This window comes from Dermatophagoides farinae, unplaced genomic scaffold (genome assembly GCF_024713945.1).
Source record: "Dermatophagoides farinae isolate YC_2012a unplaced genomic scaffold, ASM2471394v1 contig9, whole genome shotgun sequence".
Classification (NCBI taxonomy): domain Eukaryota; kingdom Metazoa; phylum Arthropoda; class Arachnida; order Sarcoptiformes; family Pyroglyphidae; genus Dermatophagoides; species Dermatophagoides farinae.
The window spans coordinates 162,749-178,871 of NW_027461524.1; the positions used below are offsets into that span (position 1 = coordinate 162,749).

The following is a 16,123-nucleotide window of genomic DNA, read 5'->3' on the forward strand; positions in this document are numbered from 1 at the left end:
CCCTTCATGATCTGTGGGTAACAGAAAATAGACTAAACTATCTTCTGACTGCTCTGACAAATCATATAACCAATAATTGATGTTTGAGAACGGGCATAAGACTAAATCAAGTTCAAGCTTTTCGACTTCTAAGTTCAAGCGGTCATTGGCTTCCAGGAATTTCAATTTGCTCAGATCTACAAGATTTTTTATTTTATATTTTTTGCTAATTGCGTGTACAAGTTTATCCACTAATAAAATAGTGTTATTATACGATGAAGAATAACATATCGTTACGCTTTTCATACCAGGCCCTCACTGATTCGTTTATACAGTTTAATTATAGATTGTTTTCTGAAGTTACGAAACTCAGTTAGCAAAGTACCTACGTAATTCTGAAATATTTTTTTTTAATTTTGAAAATTTAAAAAAAGCAAGCCGATTCAAAATTTCGTTTATCGAGTTTATACTAATAGACAAATTTTCTAATTTATACGCTCATGGTCACTTTAAAGAGTAAGTAATAGTTTTAGTCACAACTCTTTCAGGCACATCCAAGAGACAAAAACTAGCTACCAAATACAAAATTGAGAAGAAGGTTAAAGAACACAAGAAAAAAGTTAGAAAGGAAGCCAAAAAACTAAAGAAGAATCCGAAACGCAGCTATAAAATCGATATTCCAGATTCCTGTCCTTTCAAAGCCGAAATGTTACGGGAATTCATAAACAAAAAGAAAGCAGCAGCAGGAAACTGAGTTTACACGTCATCTTGGTCGCAAAGAGTAATCTTGAACCAGTGGTGTATTCAAAAATAAGTTTGCATGTTGCTCCTTTAAATCAGCTCCAGTGTTTTCTAAGATCTACTAAGTATTGAATACACAAATAGTTTCTTTATATGCCGGGTTCTTGTTGTTCAAAGAAAAAATTTAATTACTCCGTAAGTGCTTAACTGTAACATTTCGAAAAGACGTCAATTGAGAGATTAAAAGAAAGTCAAGAAAGTAACACGTTCAAGAAACAATGCTCATATAACATCGGCCCACGGCCTGTGTTAGACGAAAAAGCCACTATTGAAGCCGGTCCTCTATTGAGTCAAACGATGACTAAGTTATCGAAAGAAATTCCTGAACAAGAAAAGTCATTTGTTGAAACAAACGAACTTTCAAAAAAAGAATCTATGTCCATAAATGTGAACGAAGAATTCCTCTCCGTAAATTCTGGATCTTCCTCGTCCATCATATCGAATCACGCCGGTGAATACGAGAACTCACACTATATGAATGATCCAAGACTGCCCATTTTCAGAACCAAAGTCGACGACTACGTCAGACTTCCCAACATCCCCGATGAACTTCAAGATAATTTTCCCGACTACCCATTCAACCCTTCAGAGCTCGTTGTTCCTGAAGATTGTACACCAATCAATTTAAATAATGGCTTCACCTATCGCGGAGAAACCAAAGACAATTGCATGCATGGAATCGGAGAAATGACATTCCCAGACGGAGGAATATATAGAGGAACTTTCTTTAACAACATTCCGCACGGTATCGGGATTGTGACGACAAGTAAAAACACAAAATACATCGGTGAGTACCACAAAAACAGCTCACACGGATTTGGGTGCTACGAATTTGAAGACGGAAGCAAAACTATTGGCCACTTTATCCGCAATTGTAAAAACGGAATTGGGAAAGAGATCAGACCGAGTGGAACCATTTTCATTGGTAATTATGAAAATAACGTGCGATCCGGTCTTGGCCGTTTAGAAACCAAAGACGGAGATTTTTATATCGGAAACTTTAAAGATGGCCAGATCCACGGCGAAGGTACTTATTTCTGGACAGATGGAAAAATTTACTCCGGAAATTGGAATAAAACTCAAATGAACGGAAAAGGAACCAAGTGGTATCCGAACGGGCAAATCTACCACGGTACTTTTGCCAACGGCATACCCAACGACAAAGGTATTCTTGTTTATAACGACGCAAAACAAGCTGAAGGTAATTTCGTCAACGGTCAACTTGACGGAAAAGTCAAGTTGTTCTTTCCTGACGGCACCAAATCTTACGTCATGTTCACGACCGGATCGACTTTATACCAAAACCTCGACGAACAACTCACAGATTCGCCCTCGCCTGTCCCCAAAACCCCTCCTGCGTCTCCACTTATGCTACTCCGTTCGAATTCTAAAAAATCAGATTGATTAAACGTACACTAATATATACACATTTTTCATCTTGATCTGTCGAGATTTTTACTTATTTAGATTTTCATATCACGCTTTTTAACTGCACGGATATAGATATTTTTACAAATGCTATGGTATATTATTTTTGATAATTACTCTTTATTAATTGAATAATGTAAATAATAATTTTGATCACGGTATAATCAATAAATAACTTTTGAAAACAAACATCTGAAACTAGTTTTAGTTTTTAGATTAGTAATTAGCTATTAGTCCGACATAGACAATAATTTGTTCTGAATTACAAAAAGGGAATTGCAATTAAAGTTTAGTTACAATGAACGAAACAGCTCACATAAACGCTAAAGCTGCTACTCGCGACTACTATGTCGCTCCGAGAATACAAAACGCTTCGATAAGCTGTAAGTTTTGAGTTACATTCGATTAATAGCTGTTCAAGGACCTCTTGTCATTATGAACAATGTCGATCACGCCGTGAGTGACGAAATTGTATCAGTAACTTTAGAAGATGGTACTAAAAGATTGGGAAAAGTTTTAGAAATATCGGGTAAATATTGCATTATTCAAGTTTTTGACGGAACAAGTGGCATTGACACAAAAAACTGCGTAGTCGAGTTTTTCGGAGAATTAATGAGTATGCACGTCAGTGAAGATATGCTCGGTAGAACTTTCGACGGAAGTGGCCGGCCAATAGATAATGGACCAAGAATAATAGGTCAAGATTATTTAAACATAAACGGTTCTTCTATCAACCCGAGTTGCAGAATCTTTCCAAAGGAAATGATTCAGACTGGAATATCCACTATCGATACAATGAACAGCGTTATAAGAGGCCAAAAAATTCCATTATTCAGTAGTTCCGGACTTCCTCACAACGACATAGGGTCTCAAATATGCCGTCAAGCAACTTTAGTAGAAGGAAAAGATGTGTTGGATCATCATCCAGACAATTTCGCTGTAGTATTTGGCGCTATGGGCGTTAGTATGGACACTGCTCGTCTATTTAGAAAAGAATTTGAACAGGGCGGAACGTCAGACAACGTCGTGCTCTTTCTGAATTTAGCAAATGATTCCACCGTTGAACGTATTATTACACCTCGTATTGCTTTAACTACGGCGGAATATTTGGCTTACAATCGAGAACTCCACGTCTTCGTTATTTTAACCGATATGAGCAGTTATGCTGACGCACTTAGAGAAATTTCAGCTGCAAGAGAGGAAGTGCCCGGCCGTAGAGGATATCCAGGATATATGTACACAGATCTTTCAACAATATACGAACGGGCTGGACGAGTCGAAGGTTGTAACGGATCAATAACTCAATTTCCCATATTGACAATGCCCAATGATGATATAACTCATCCGATCCCTGATTTAACAGGATATATTACAGAAGGTCAAATTTTCGTAGATCGTGCGCTTTATAACAGACAAATTTACCCGCCGATAAATGTACTTCCTTCTTTGTCTAGACTTATGAAAGCCGGAATTGGAGCGGGTCTCACTCGAGACGATCACCCTTCTGTTAGCGATCAATTGTATTCAAACTACGCCATTGGCGATGATGTGCGGTCTATGAAAACCGTTATCGGAGAAGAGGCTCTGACATCGGATGACCTATTATACCTAGAGTTTCTGGAAAAATTCGAAACTGACTTTATCACACAAGACAAATACCAAAACCGATCTATATTTGAATCGCTCGACATCGCTTGGGAACTTTTACGAACTTTCCCAGAGGATATGCTAAAGAAAATAAAACCAGAACTATTATCAAAGTATTACAGTCGTGAAGCTTATAAAAAAACAACAACAGAAAATGGTAAATAACGTACTATTTCGTGATTTCTGAAATATATAATTAAAAATTGATTTGTTAAACATTTGACAAGCACACTCAGCAATTTCTTAATACGATTTTATTTGCGGTAGCAGCCAGAATTGCAGCTCCAATTCCACTACCATCAGATGAAATATGGAATTTAATCAGCCTAGCAAGATTCGGACCTAAAATATCTACTAGCTTGGCGCTTAGAAGATCTCTGTAGCTTTTATTTTTTGTGTAGATACTGCCGTCAACTGCAATTGTAAGCCCTCCTGACGCTGGCGATAATCTTCCAGTCAAAGAAGCAACGGCTGCGATGGCAGCGGCAATCATGGTCGAACTACGCACAATTACGGTTTTACAGATTTGTTTTATCGCGTTAAGTTCAGTCAAAGAAAGTGTATTGGTGTCCCATTCGAAAAGTGTTGCAACTGCATTTTTAACGACAGCTAGATCTGGTGTTTCATCTTCCATAATTTTAAACACAGCTTTAGTTGTAATGGAGTCATGACACCAGCATAACTTAGGAGCTTTAGATCTGAAAACTCTCAAAATAAGTCTTCGTGCGAGTTCTGGAATGTACAAACCAGCTACCATTTTTTCGAAACGTTGTAATCCGTGCGGTGCTGTAGCGTCGTCAACTTCATGATCAATGATATTGTTTGGTAAAAATCCGTCAAAACCTCCACATTCCAAATTTATAACGTTTCCTTTGTAATTGTACTGATGAGCGTGGGGGTCAAAATAACACATATTATACCCTGTTCCAGCTATTAAACCAATCATAGCATCTGGGGAATATTGTTCTTTAGTGTATGAACCAGCAACAAGCGTTCCAACTGTATCGTTGAGAATTGCAACGGTCTTTGCTGGTATTTTAAGTCTATTAAACGCTTGGTTCAACAAAATTGCAAGATCTATTTTGTCACTAGTTACGGGATCATCCGTTTGAATACCCGTCTCCCATCCTTTAGCCCAATTTGTACAATAAGCACTGTTTAATGCGGTTTGTCTAGTACCGTACGAAAAAGTAAAACCTACACTGAATATTCTGTCGTAGTCTTCAATTTCTTTTCCTTCCACCATGTCTTTGTGCTTCACCATGCATTCCTTGGTAACTTCTGCTATGAAGTTAAAAAGTTCAGTTGCAGTTGCTTTAGGATCCATCAGACCTTTTGGCAAGTTACGAATTTTAACATTCCGCGCGTCTTTCGATATGCTATCAAGAATGAGTTTTCGATCGCCTTTTAGAAAGCATCTAGCACAACGAACGTTCGTACCTCCGAAGTCTATTACGTAATACACACCGGTTTCATCTCCTTTTGCTAGTTTAGATACGCATGTGTCTAAACATTTTGAGTGACCTTTAGGCAAGTTTGGATTCAGGTTGTGCATTTTGCCTATAGCTATATCTTCTTTCAATGAGTGAATCATTTGGTCAATCTGTTCTTTTGACGGTTCGAACAATTTGATATAATTCTATAAACTTTGTAAAAACCTATTACCTACGTCTAATCGTTCATGAAACGGAGTTACTACAACTTTCTGTCGCACAAATGGCGATTTAGCATTGTCTGTCAATTTCATTACCAGTATTATTACCCCTGATCATATAATTAATTAAAAATTAATACTTATTGCACGTTTATATTAAAATTAATTTAGTTAACTAAAGGATACGCTACAAAATGATTTCTTACCAGCGTCGCAAAATAAAATACGCATTAACCAGACAAAAATACAATTTCACTAGCTAAGGTTTCAATGAAAACAAAAATCTGATATACACCAAGATATTTTTTTACGTTACGGCGCCAGCTGTGTAAAAAAAAACAAGCAACCAAACTCGACCACCTTTTTCCTAAATATTCGTGTAGAAGATATTTCTAAGCTCATAAAATACGAAATGAGCAAATTATGCCGGAAAACCTTTGTTAATTATCAATTAATTAATAGAAATTTAATTAACAGCATGTGGCACGAACAAATAATTTTTTATTCTCAGTATGAATTTCAAATTCTTGGTTATATAAGCTAAATAAGCAAAACCAGTAATTAATAATTCAAGGTGTCTACAGGCTGCTCGAATCAGAACGTTCTTCCGCCAAATTTGAACAAAAAGAATAAAATTTCTTTAGGTGAACGCGGAAGAATTGAATTGAAAACTGCAATTCGCAAAGTACTTAAACACAACCCGCAACTACGAAACAAGTAAGTCGCCGCTGAATTTATAAATTATAGAGTTAAGAAAATAGCATATTTGCGTTCAGCTACTGTTTCTCAACTTGTCGAAATAGCCAAACTATGTAATTTAGAAGAAATCGCTTATGAAATTTCAAATCAGTTTATTCGATCCAAACAGCTTAAGAAATCACAATTAAACTCGACCAACAAAAGAAAATTACAATATACCCGCTCGATGCCAATATTTCCTGATTCGCACACGGTACAACAATACGAGTCTTTTGTTTGCTCAAACAGCAACTTCGCACAAAATACACAAACACCAAACCGTTCTTACAATTCCATACCCAATTCCTACTCTAGCTACCCCGAATATAATTCAAATAAAGACGGAAGTTACCACTACTCTCCTAATCAAATTAATTCTAGTTGTTTTAATCAACCTTTCATGTTGTACCATGGGTACCACAGTTACTCGTTACCTGCTATTGCCAAGTCTCCCGTAAATGAATATCCAGTATATAATTCGTGCCAAAATTACTATGGCGATTACGACAGCTGCTCATACCCTACAACTCCAGAGTACTTTCCGCACACTCATTACTCGAATGATTATTTTCCTGAATATTTCAATTCTGAAACAGTTCAAAACTCTTACGCTTCCAGTGTCTACCAGTCTCCCAGCACGCAGATCCCAACACCCCAGTATCACGTGTCTGGAGCCTATGACTACAATTTAAATCATCAATGTTACAACTCATATCATAATTCAAATAATGTTTCATATGAGACAAAGTCAAATTCATATAGATATATACAATAATTAGTTAGTTTTTTATCAACCTACAAATAATATTGATTCGTCTTCTGCGGTGATATTTCAAAATAGATATTAATTAATATATTTAATTTGTTAGCATAAAACTAAGTTAGAGTGCAATCCTCTCAAGATAACTTACAAAGTCTGTCTGTGACTAGCGACAACTAATTAAACAAAATCAAGTCTCGCATTAGACCTTAGCTCGTCAGTTTGTTAAATGAACTCTTCATTACATATCTAAACAATGAATTATCTCGATTATTCCCAACTTTCAAACTCACCCCTGTCCAAACTAGACTTATCACCTGAATATCTGAACATAATCTCAACGCATTCACAAAATTGTAAGTTAACAACGTTTTAAATTTCTCGTAGTTTCTCAAGAAGAATATGAAATTCTCTATGATCGACTGTCAAACTTAAAAGACATCGAAGTCGAAAAGCTACTCTTGGAAATTTCAAATTCCAAACTAGAGTTGCGGATTGATAAACAACTTCGCGTTCAGAGAAAAAACTGGCAAGCTTTTTTTGATACGTTTCGAGTTGAAAAGTTGCTTGGGCCCTTGATAAATGAAAAATTCGACACTTCTGACTACTACATTGACTTACTGAATCTGGCAGCAAGTCGGTTAATCGATGCAAAACTTTATAACTGGTGGTCGAGTCACGAAACTTCGCTTAAAAAAGATCTTTTGCGATTTCCAGAGCACGCCATCGGAGTGAACGACCAAAAACTCATTTTGCTTGGGGTACTCACCATTGACGACGACCTTTCGAACAACGATGAAGTAATTTACTGGTTAATAGGCGTAACCGCCCGCATCAAACTAAAAATATTGAACAAAACGCTCGTCAGCACCAAATCACAAGACTTAATTTTAGTGGACAATTTAGTTATCGTTAAAGGAGTGCTCAACAACGAAAACGAACTGGTCACCTACTCGATTGAATCTTTGCCGGACTGCTCTAAGTTAATTGAGCCATCTGTCAATTTCAAAGCTCAAGCGATACAAAGCAAGGTAACTTTTAACAACCAAAAAGTCATCGTCTTCAACCACTGCACTCTCGATAACTCTGCCCGTGTCACACATATTAAACAACAACTGGCGGAGTTCGACAAAAACGTCGATCCGTCCAACATTTTTGAGCTCAGTAAACTAACTGCAATCGATCGCAAAGTTGACTTTCTTCCGTTGGTTATCGTTTTTGGAGGTCCTTTATGTAGCAATCCACATATCAAGTTTGTTGAATACTACAGTTTAATAAACATCTTCTTTGAAACGCTTAAAACTGAGTTTCCTCGAATAATGAACTTTAGCAAGATCGTATTGGTTCCCAGCCCTAAGGACCCTATTCTAAATTCTATGCCGCTTTGTCCTTTGACTGACGCCCAAACGTGTTACATAACACACGAACTTAAGAATGTTACTTTGGCACCGTCTCCAGCGCGAATAAACATAGGAGAGATTGAAATAATTATCAACACGCTTCCCATCAAAAGAATTTTTTCCAAACGCCTATTTCCTCAGTCAAGTTTGAAAAAATCTAACTTGGGGCTTTTTGCGTATTTTGTGCAGTCCCAGTATTCGTTGTACCCTTACTTCCTCAAAAGTTTTCCAATAATTAATTTCTACACAACATACAAATATTTACAGATAGATAATAAACTACCGCAATATTACATTTTTCTTGATCAAGAAGAGGAAAGCGAATCGCATAATACTGGCACAATTAAATTTTTTTCTGTCAAGAATTACGTTATTTTAGATCTATTCGACGCGAACGAACTAATTTTGAAATAAACGGCTTTTCAGTTGTAAAAATAAACTCATTTCTCAAAACAATGGAGAAGTTAAGTATGTAGCTTGGATCCACAGTGCCACATCCATGATCAACTCTTCTGAAAGCATAAAATGAGCTTCTTTCTCCGGACTTGCCACCACAACTAAATTTTCACTAGAAATGTCTGGTCGCTCGCATTCGTACTCGATAATAGTCCACCCAAACGCGTCGTTTGGGTTTTTTACCCCTTCTGTTCCGTTGCCACACTCAAGTTTATACAATTGCTCTGCAATGTTCATTCCAACTTCTGCGACATCTACCAGAAACTTTTTACCTTCGCCGTTTTCCATCAACTGCATACCACGCACGTTCAGATGATCTTCTTTTTCACTTTGAAACAGATCTGTTTGGCTGTTAAGAATCGACTCTAGATCTTGAAATCTTCGCAGTAGTTTCCATCGGTAATTCGGAATGCCCAGCGCAGCGTTCAAGGAATAAGCTTCGCTGCACGGCCTGCTAACAGCCTCTGTGGGCTTTCCACGGGGATAGTAGTACGCTGCATTACTGCTGCCTTGCGTGATACCAAACCGATCAGCCAGTTTCAACGCTCGTATGCTAATGTTCAAGGCCAAGTTCACTATGTTCACATTGGTTAGTATGCTTGCCGTTGTCAAATTCTCAAAGTTACATTCCCAACCAGTTTCTGGGTACTGATGCGCATTTTCTATACGACACCATCGAAAATCTACAAGTCAACTATGCGCAACAACCACCTACCTGGATCTGGTGCGTAATAAAAATATTGTTCTATTTGCAAAGAACTATTTTTATTTTTAATTTTTGACGATTTGCAGCCCATCACTGAAAATTAACATTATTACACAATGTAACACAGTATTTTCAAATTACTATTCTTTCTAATACCAATGATTTGCACCACATTACTAATTATATCGTAATTAAATAATTGCAACAGAAAATAAATATTAATTCAATTTCTGAATATAATCTTAGATAGCTTGTTCGTCAAGCTTCACTGTACGCAGATAAATCATATCTGATTATGCTGCTTGATTTTGTATTTTTATTTTTGTAAACTCCTGTTAAGACATTGACCAGTGAAAATAAACTACAAGAAAGATTGCATTCATATAACTTACTGTTGCTTATGTGTGATCACAATTGTTTGTATATCTAAAGTTTTTAAAACTTGCATTAAATTGTACGAATTAGACTTATCTAAACTCGAATCCGCTTCGTCGATATAAAACACTGACAATTCGAAATATTTAATTATTGAAATAGCCAGCGCCAGCCAAACAGATGTAAACTCTCCGTCACTCAATTTTCCAATCTCTGTTGCCGTTTTGTTTGGCGGTGTGGTCGTTATTTTTGCGACTGGAGTTAATGCGCCTGCTTTTTCCGTAATAGAAAATGTTACTAGTACGTTATTCGAGTGATTTTTTGACACGCTTAACTTAGTAATTTTATTGTAATAATATGAAAGATTATTAGAGATGTATCTGCAGAACTGCAAATATTCATACGAGTTTCTGGAGTTTTTTACATTTTGATCCGATACAATGCTGTGTAGCTCATTTTTCAGCTCTTTTAAATTTGATTCCAATGATTCAATTAAGTTGCTTTTTTCTTGCAAATTTTCTGCAACATTAACATCAACAGAAACTTCATTTAGTTTTTGCTTGAGTTCGATCAATTTATTATACCATTCTGAAGATGAGCTGAATGTGTTATATTCTTTCAGTATTATGCTTTCACTGATCTGGTCTAATTTTGAAAAATCTTTTGTCAGCTCAATTTTTCCAAAAGTCAACGTTATGTTCTCATTTTTTAACTCACTTATTAACTCGTTAAATTCAGTTTCAAACTGGGTTGTCAACTTGTTTTGCTCGTCTTCTTTAAGAGTTAGTAAATATTGATTAGTTAGCAGTTTTTCGTATTTTCTCTTAAGCTCAATAAAACTTAATTCAAGTGCTGTACAATCTTGTTCCAGTTTAAATTTTTCCGCAACTACTGTAACTAGTTTATTTTCTTCTGAGCTTATTTGGTTTTGTAACTTGCTTAATCTATTTTTACGCTGTTTCAGATTTTCGTTCAAGTCAATGAACACCTTGTGCAACCGCTCTAAATTATGTTCTATATAGAAAACATAATCTTGAAATTTTTCAAGCGAACTCTGTTCTAACAAGATGCTTAATGTCGGTAGTTTTCTAACGAGAAATTCATTTAGTAGCATTGGTCTCGTTAAAAAATCGTTAATCTCAATAATGACAAAACTATATTCTGAGTAGAACGATTCAATTATACTAGAAATTTGATTACTTAGCTCATTTCTATAATTATAAAGTTCAGTTAGTTTTTCGAATAATTTCTCAATGTTCTCTTGGCCTTTGAATTTAGCAAGTATTTTATCTATCGATATATTATTCAAGGTTAAATCAAGCGTTTTGTTTGTACATTTTGCTTTAATTATTTTGGTACCTATAAGTTTTTCTTCCTCTGTAGCTTTAAGCATCTTGACGAAGCATTCTACATTACGTGATTTATGATCTAAAGATCTGTTTAGTTCATCATGCTGCATAATCAAATTGATAATCTCGTCACATGAAAATGATAACTCCTGATACAATTCTAGTTTATGCTTGTTCAGTAAGAGAAATTTGTTTAATTGTTGTTCTAAATCTTTTAATTTTTCTTGTTCAGTGTACAAACTGGTGCCAAATTGTGCCGAACCTTCAGACACATGCTGGATAAAACCTTTGTCAGAAACTATAGTTCTATCTTTGCATATAATTTTTTTGTAGCTTTTATTTTTTTCTAGAAAATCTAAAGCTTCTTCTGCATTCATATCCAGGGAAAAACCTACTTTTTGAAACAGTTGTTTCGATTGGTTACTAAACATGTCATTTGAACTTGTTATTGCTTCACAAACTGGAATTACATTTTTATTCTTAGATTTTTGAATGGTTTTTACAGTCGTTCGATGCTTGTCAAGAATGAAAATACCGAGCTTGTTTTTATACTGCTTTGATAAAAAAGGCAAGCAAGCTTGAGCCGCTTTCAAACTTGAAACTACAAGCATTTCGCCTGAAATTTTATAAAGTAATGGGAAAAGATCTTGTAATTTCTTTTCTTTTAGTTGTAACAATTCAGAAAACAGGCCCAAAACTTCACCTGCCATATTTTCTTGTAGGTTGTGACATATTTCAGCATTCGATGTTTTTTTTTCAGAATGAGTGATAAGTGCTATTTTCTCACGTTGTAATATGATTTTCTCATTGATACAAGAGATATATTTATCTAAATCTTCTTTTTTGCCGGTAACTAGCTTTTTTATTTCGGTTACGACCGCGGTCATTTGTGCTATGTCAATTTCTTCACACGTTAAATTTAAGTTGGAACATAATATTTCTAATTCTGATGCTTCGTTTTTGAGCGAACCATAAATATATTTTTTAAGTTGCGTCACTAAACTGTTCAATGCTAATGTTATATTTTCTTTGAAAACCTTGACATTTTCACTAAGTTCTTGTTCTTCGTGAACGAACTGTTCTATTTGCATTTCTAATTTGAGTCTATCATTTTCTAAGTCATTGATCCTAGATTCTTCTGTTGCTAGGTTGGGCTTCACCAAAAATTTGATTTGCAATTCTTCCAAAATTTTTCGAAAAGATACGTCCGAACATTTTGATTGTATTAAACTTTCTTCAGATTCGATAATTTTTGAAACGGATTCATAGTCTTGCTTTATTAAATTAATTTTAGATATAGCCTTTGACAAATTTTCTTTGATGACGCACGTCACAAGATTCTGGTTTTTTTTAATTACTTCTTTGTTCTCTATTGATTTAAGTTTATTTTCATAATCCAACAGTTCATACGACTCTGTTAGTTCTAGTTCTTTAAGTTCTTTTGTCTTATTAGTGATATTGTCCAAATCCTGAGTTTTAGTTTTTAACTCTGTTTTTTTTCGTTGAAGTTCAAGTTCTTGACTATTAATAGTACAAACTAAATCTGTTTCTGATTGAATAAATGTATTATTTTCTAAATTTAATTGATCAATAATTCTTCCAAGTTCTTGACATTTTTGCTTTTTTCTAATTATTTCGAGCAATCGATATGCATAAAACCCTTTCTGAACCAGCGATATATTTTTATTAAGCTCCACATATCGATTAAACTTTTTTTTATTACGAGCTGATGTTAAAAAATCCAGCTGTGCCAATTCTAACCTAGTTTCTTGCTCTTCAATACTTTTTAATAGTTCTCGTTGACGTAATTTAATAGTTTCGTTTGGGTTGCCATCTTGAGCAATTACTAGGTTATATAGAAATTCACCCAAAGATTCGGCTACTAATAATTGATTTAAAGGAATGCTGTTTTGACACACAAACCAAATGTTAAATAATTTTTTACAAAAGCCTATTTGTTCAAGGCTGTTATCGTATTTAGATTCATTGACAATACTATTATTTATTGAATATATAATACTATTATTATCAACACTGCGCTTAAAAATCAAAGAGTCAGTTGGGATTTTTTTGTTTGTCAATGTCAATTCAACAAAAGCTGGCAGCTCACAGCTGACATCTTCGTTACGTATATTATCATACTGAATTTTTCTAAGTAGCTTAATGTCTAGATTTAAACCAAAACATATGGCATCCATTAAATTTGATTTACCACAACCATTTGGACCAATAATACAATTGATTTCCGCATTAAGGCTAATTTTATGTTCGCCACAAAACGACATAAAATTACTCAAAAACACTTCATCAATATAGTACGAGTTTTTTTTTACTAAAGCACTTGATCTTCTTGCCATATTATTTCGAAAGGATGTATCGAAAAGGAAGTTTATTGAATAACAAGCAAGTTATTTATAGTATAATACGAAATATAAAGATCATTTATGAAAATATTTTGACTTAAAAAAATATTAAAACAGTTCAATAACCCAAATGAAAAAATCCTAAAATTTAAAATTTTAATTGGTGTGGAGGAATACGGAAGCATCTGTTTAAGTCAAATTTACTTTTTAAATAAGCCTTCAAAGTTGCATCTTTTTCAACACATTTAACTATTTCTGCGCAAAGAGATTTGACTGCGTCAGACTCATTAATCTTTGACTTGTTTCTTTTAAGGAAAGACTCTTCAGAGATTGATGAAAAATCTATATTGGAAATGTCAACTTTGGTAGAAGTAGCAATCAATCTGCTGACTGGAATGGAGTCAATTGGGAAGCGGTTGGTTGAATGAGGTCCAACAACTACCATTTTAGCGTTAGAAAGTTTTTTCACGGCTATAGCTCTGGTTCCAGAGTAAGGTCCTGCCAAAATGACGACGACAGTTCCTGGAACAATGTTTTTTCTTGAAGCTTTAGACATTTGACGAAAGAAATAACCGAGAGTGACTTACTAAAATTATCGTTGTGTCTTTATAAAATTCTAAAATAATAAAACACTAGTAAATTATTAAGAATCCAATATGAGCGAAAAAATAGTAAGTTTAATTTCACGTGAGTTCACATCAGCAAAAGGGCTGTGGTAAAGACTTCTTTTGCAAAATTTATGAAATTTTTTTCCACACCTAAAAAGCTTAATACACTCACAATGAAACGATAAATACGATTTTAGGTTTTGTATACTTCTTCTGCAGACAAAAAAATTTGTACTCCAATCTTTGGTTTGGCCAAAAACTTGAGAGTTGAACTTGTAGAAAAATCATTCAAATCAATTGCAGAGGCAGTTCCGCCCACTGTCAAATCTCCAGTAATAATCTCTGAAGGACGTTTCATCTTCGGAGTACCTGCTATTCTTAATCACATTGCCCGTTGTTTCCCAGCCAAAAGTTTGTTAGGTCGTTCTTTCGCCGAGCAAAGCGAGGTGACTGCTTTAACCAACTATTTCACCGGTGAGCTTACCAACCAATTAAACGCTGTCGTTGAATGCGAAGACGAACCAGAAGACTCAGCTGTTAAGGCTCTTACCAAGACAATCCAATATTTTGAAAGCTTATTAAACTCCCAGTCCTTTGCTGTTGGCCACTATCTGACTGTTGCCGATTACATTCTCGCTTCATTACTTTTAAGACTACCAACTGACGGTACTGATCTCAACATCGACAAATACACATCTTTAAAGAGATACATCTGTACTGTCTACCCTTCATCAAGACTTCTTGATTTCAACATGGACAAATGGAAGAGAATTTACAGTAACTCTAAGAGCCTTAGAAAAGACGCTCTACCACAATTCTGGAATGACTACGACAACGATAAAATGAGCATCTGGTCTTTGAAGTATCAGCGATACAACGACAGTGAAAACGTCGAAGCTTACAAGGCTTCTAACCTTTTAGGAATGTTTTTACAGCGATTTGACAACGAACTTAGAAAAGATTTGTTCGGTGTGTGTAACGTTTTAGACAAAAAGTCTCATTATGACATCGAAGGGGTCTTAGTATGCTCTACCAAAGATCTTCCTCAATCATTGAAAGATCACGATCAATTCGAAAGCTTTGAATGGGTTGAATTATGTCCAATTGCTAACAAGAAATACATTGAAGATTATTTCTGTGAGTTCGATGAAATTGACGGACACCCCATTTCATCTTGCAAAGTATACAAATAATTCTGCTTTAGCCTTTTGTTGTAATTATTAATATTTTAGTTAATTTTTTCATTTTTATATTCATATATAGGTTAGACTATTAATAATCAGACACAGCAACGTTTCTCTTCATGAGGCGCTTTGGAATCTATAATTAGCTTGTCAGTTTTATGAGTTTTACACGTCCAAATAGAAACTTTGTTGGCGAAAATTCTAATAAGCGAAACGTCAAGCTTGAATCTTTCAGAAAGCACGACCGGACCGTTTTGATATCTGATATAGCTTTTAACGCAACAGAAGCTGAAGTAATTGATTTTTTAGAAGCAAATTGCCAAGAGAAGCCTTATTTTAGGCTTATTCGTGACACTAACACTGGTGTCTCGAAAGGAATTGGCTACGCTGAATTTGAAACCATCGAAGGTTTTTCCACCGCTTTGAAGTTAATGGGTAAAGTTTTCAAAGGCCAAAAAATCCGTGTCCATGCCTCACAAGCAGAACGAAACCGCTCAGCCAAAATACTTAAACATCAAAGAACCCGCTTAGTTGCCTGTAGAGCTAGAACTTTGCTTGTTTCCGGTTTCGAAGACAATTTCCGATACTTGGACGAAGAAGATGTTCAGTTTTTGTTTGAAGGGTTTGGCAACATCAACAACATTACAATCCCCATTGAAAAGCATACTGGCAAAA

General features: G+C 35.2%; 2 protein-coding genes across 2 annotated transcripts; one reads left to right on the forward strand and one right to left on the reverse strand.

The window, feature by feature from the left end:
- The first annotated feature begins 2,844 nt into the window (after window positions 1-2,844).
- LOC142598155 (V-type proton ATPase subunit B-like) lies at window positions 2,845-4,020 on the forward strand. The gene has a single exon (XM_075735113.1). The coding sequence runs from the start codon at window positions 2,845-2,847 to the stop codon at window positions 4,018-4,020; it is 1,176 nt and encodes a 391-aa protein (XP_075591228.1).
- Window positions 4,021-4,087: 67 nt separating this feature from the next.
- Window positions 4,088-5,101, reverse strand: LOC142598156 (hexokinase-like). The gene has a single exon (XM_075735114.1). It carries the CDS (start codon window positions 5,099-5,101, stop codon window positions 4,088-4,090), a length of 1,014 nt encoding a protein of 337 aa, XP_075591229.1.
- Between the last annotated feature and the right edge of the window lie 11,022 nt (window positions 5,102-16,123).

Excerpts from the sequence above, each read along its gene's own strand:
- LOC142598155 (XM_075735113.1), top strand. The coding sequence starts at position 2,845 with ATGCTCGGTAGAACTTTCGACGGAAGTGGCCGGCCAATAGATAATGGA.
- LOC142598156 (XM_075735114.1), bottom strand. The coding sequence starts at position 5,101 with ATGGTGGAAGGAAAAGAAATTGAAGACTACGACAGAATATTCAGTGTA.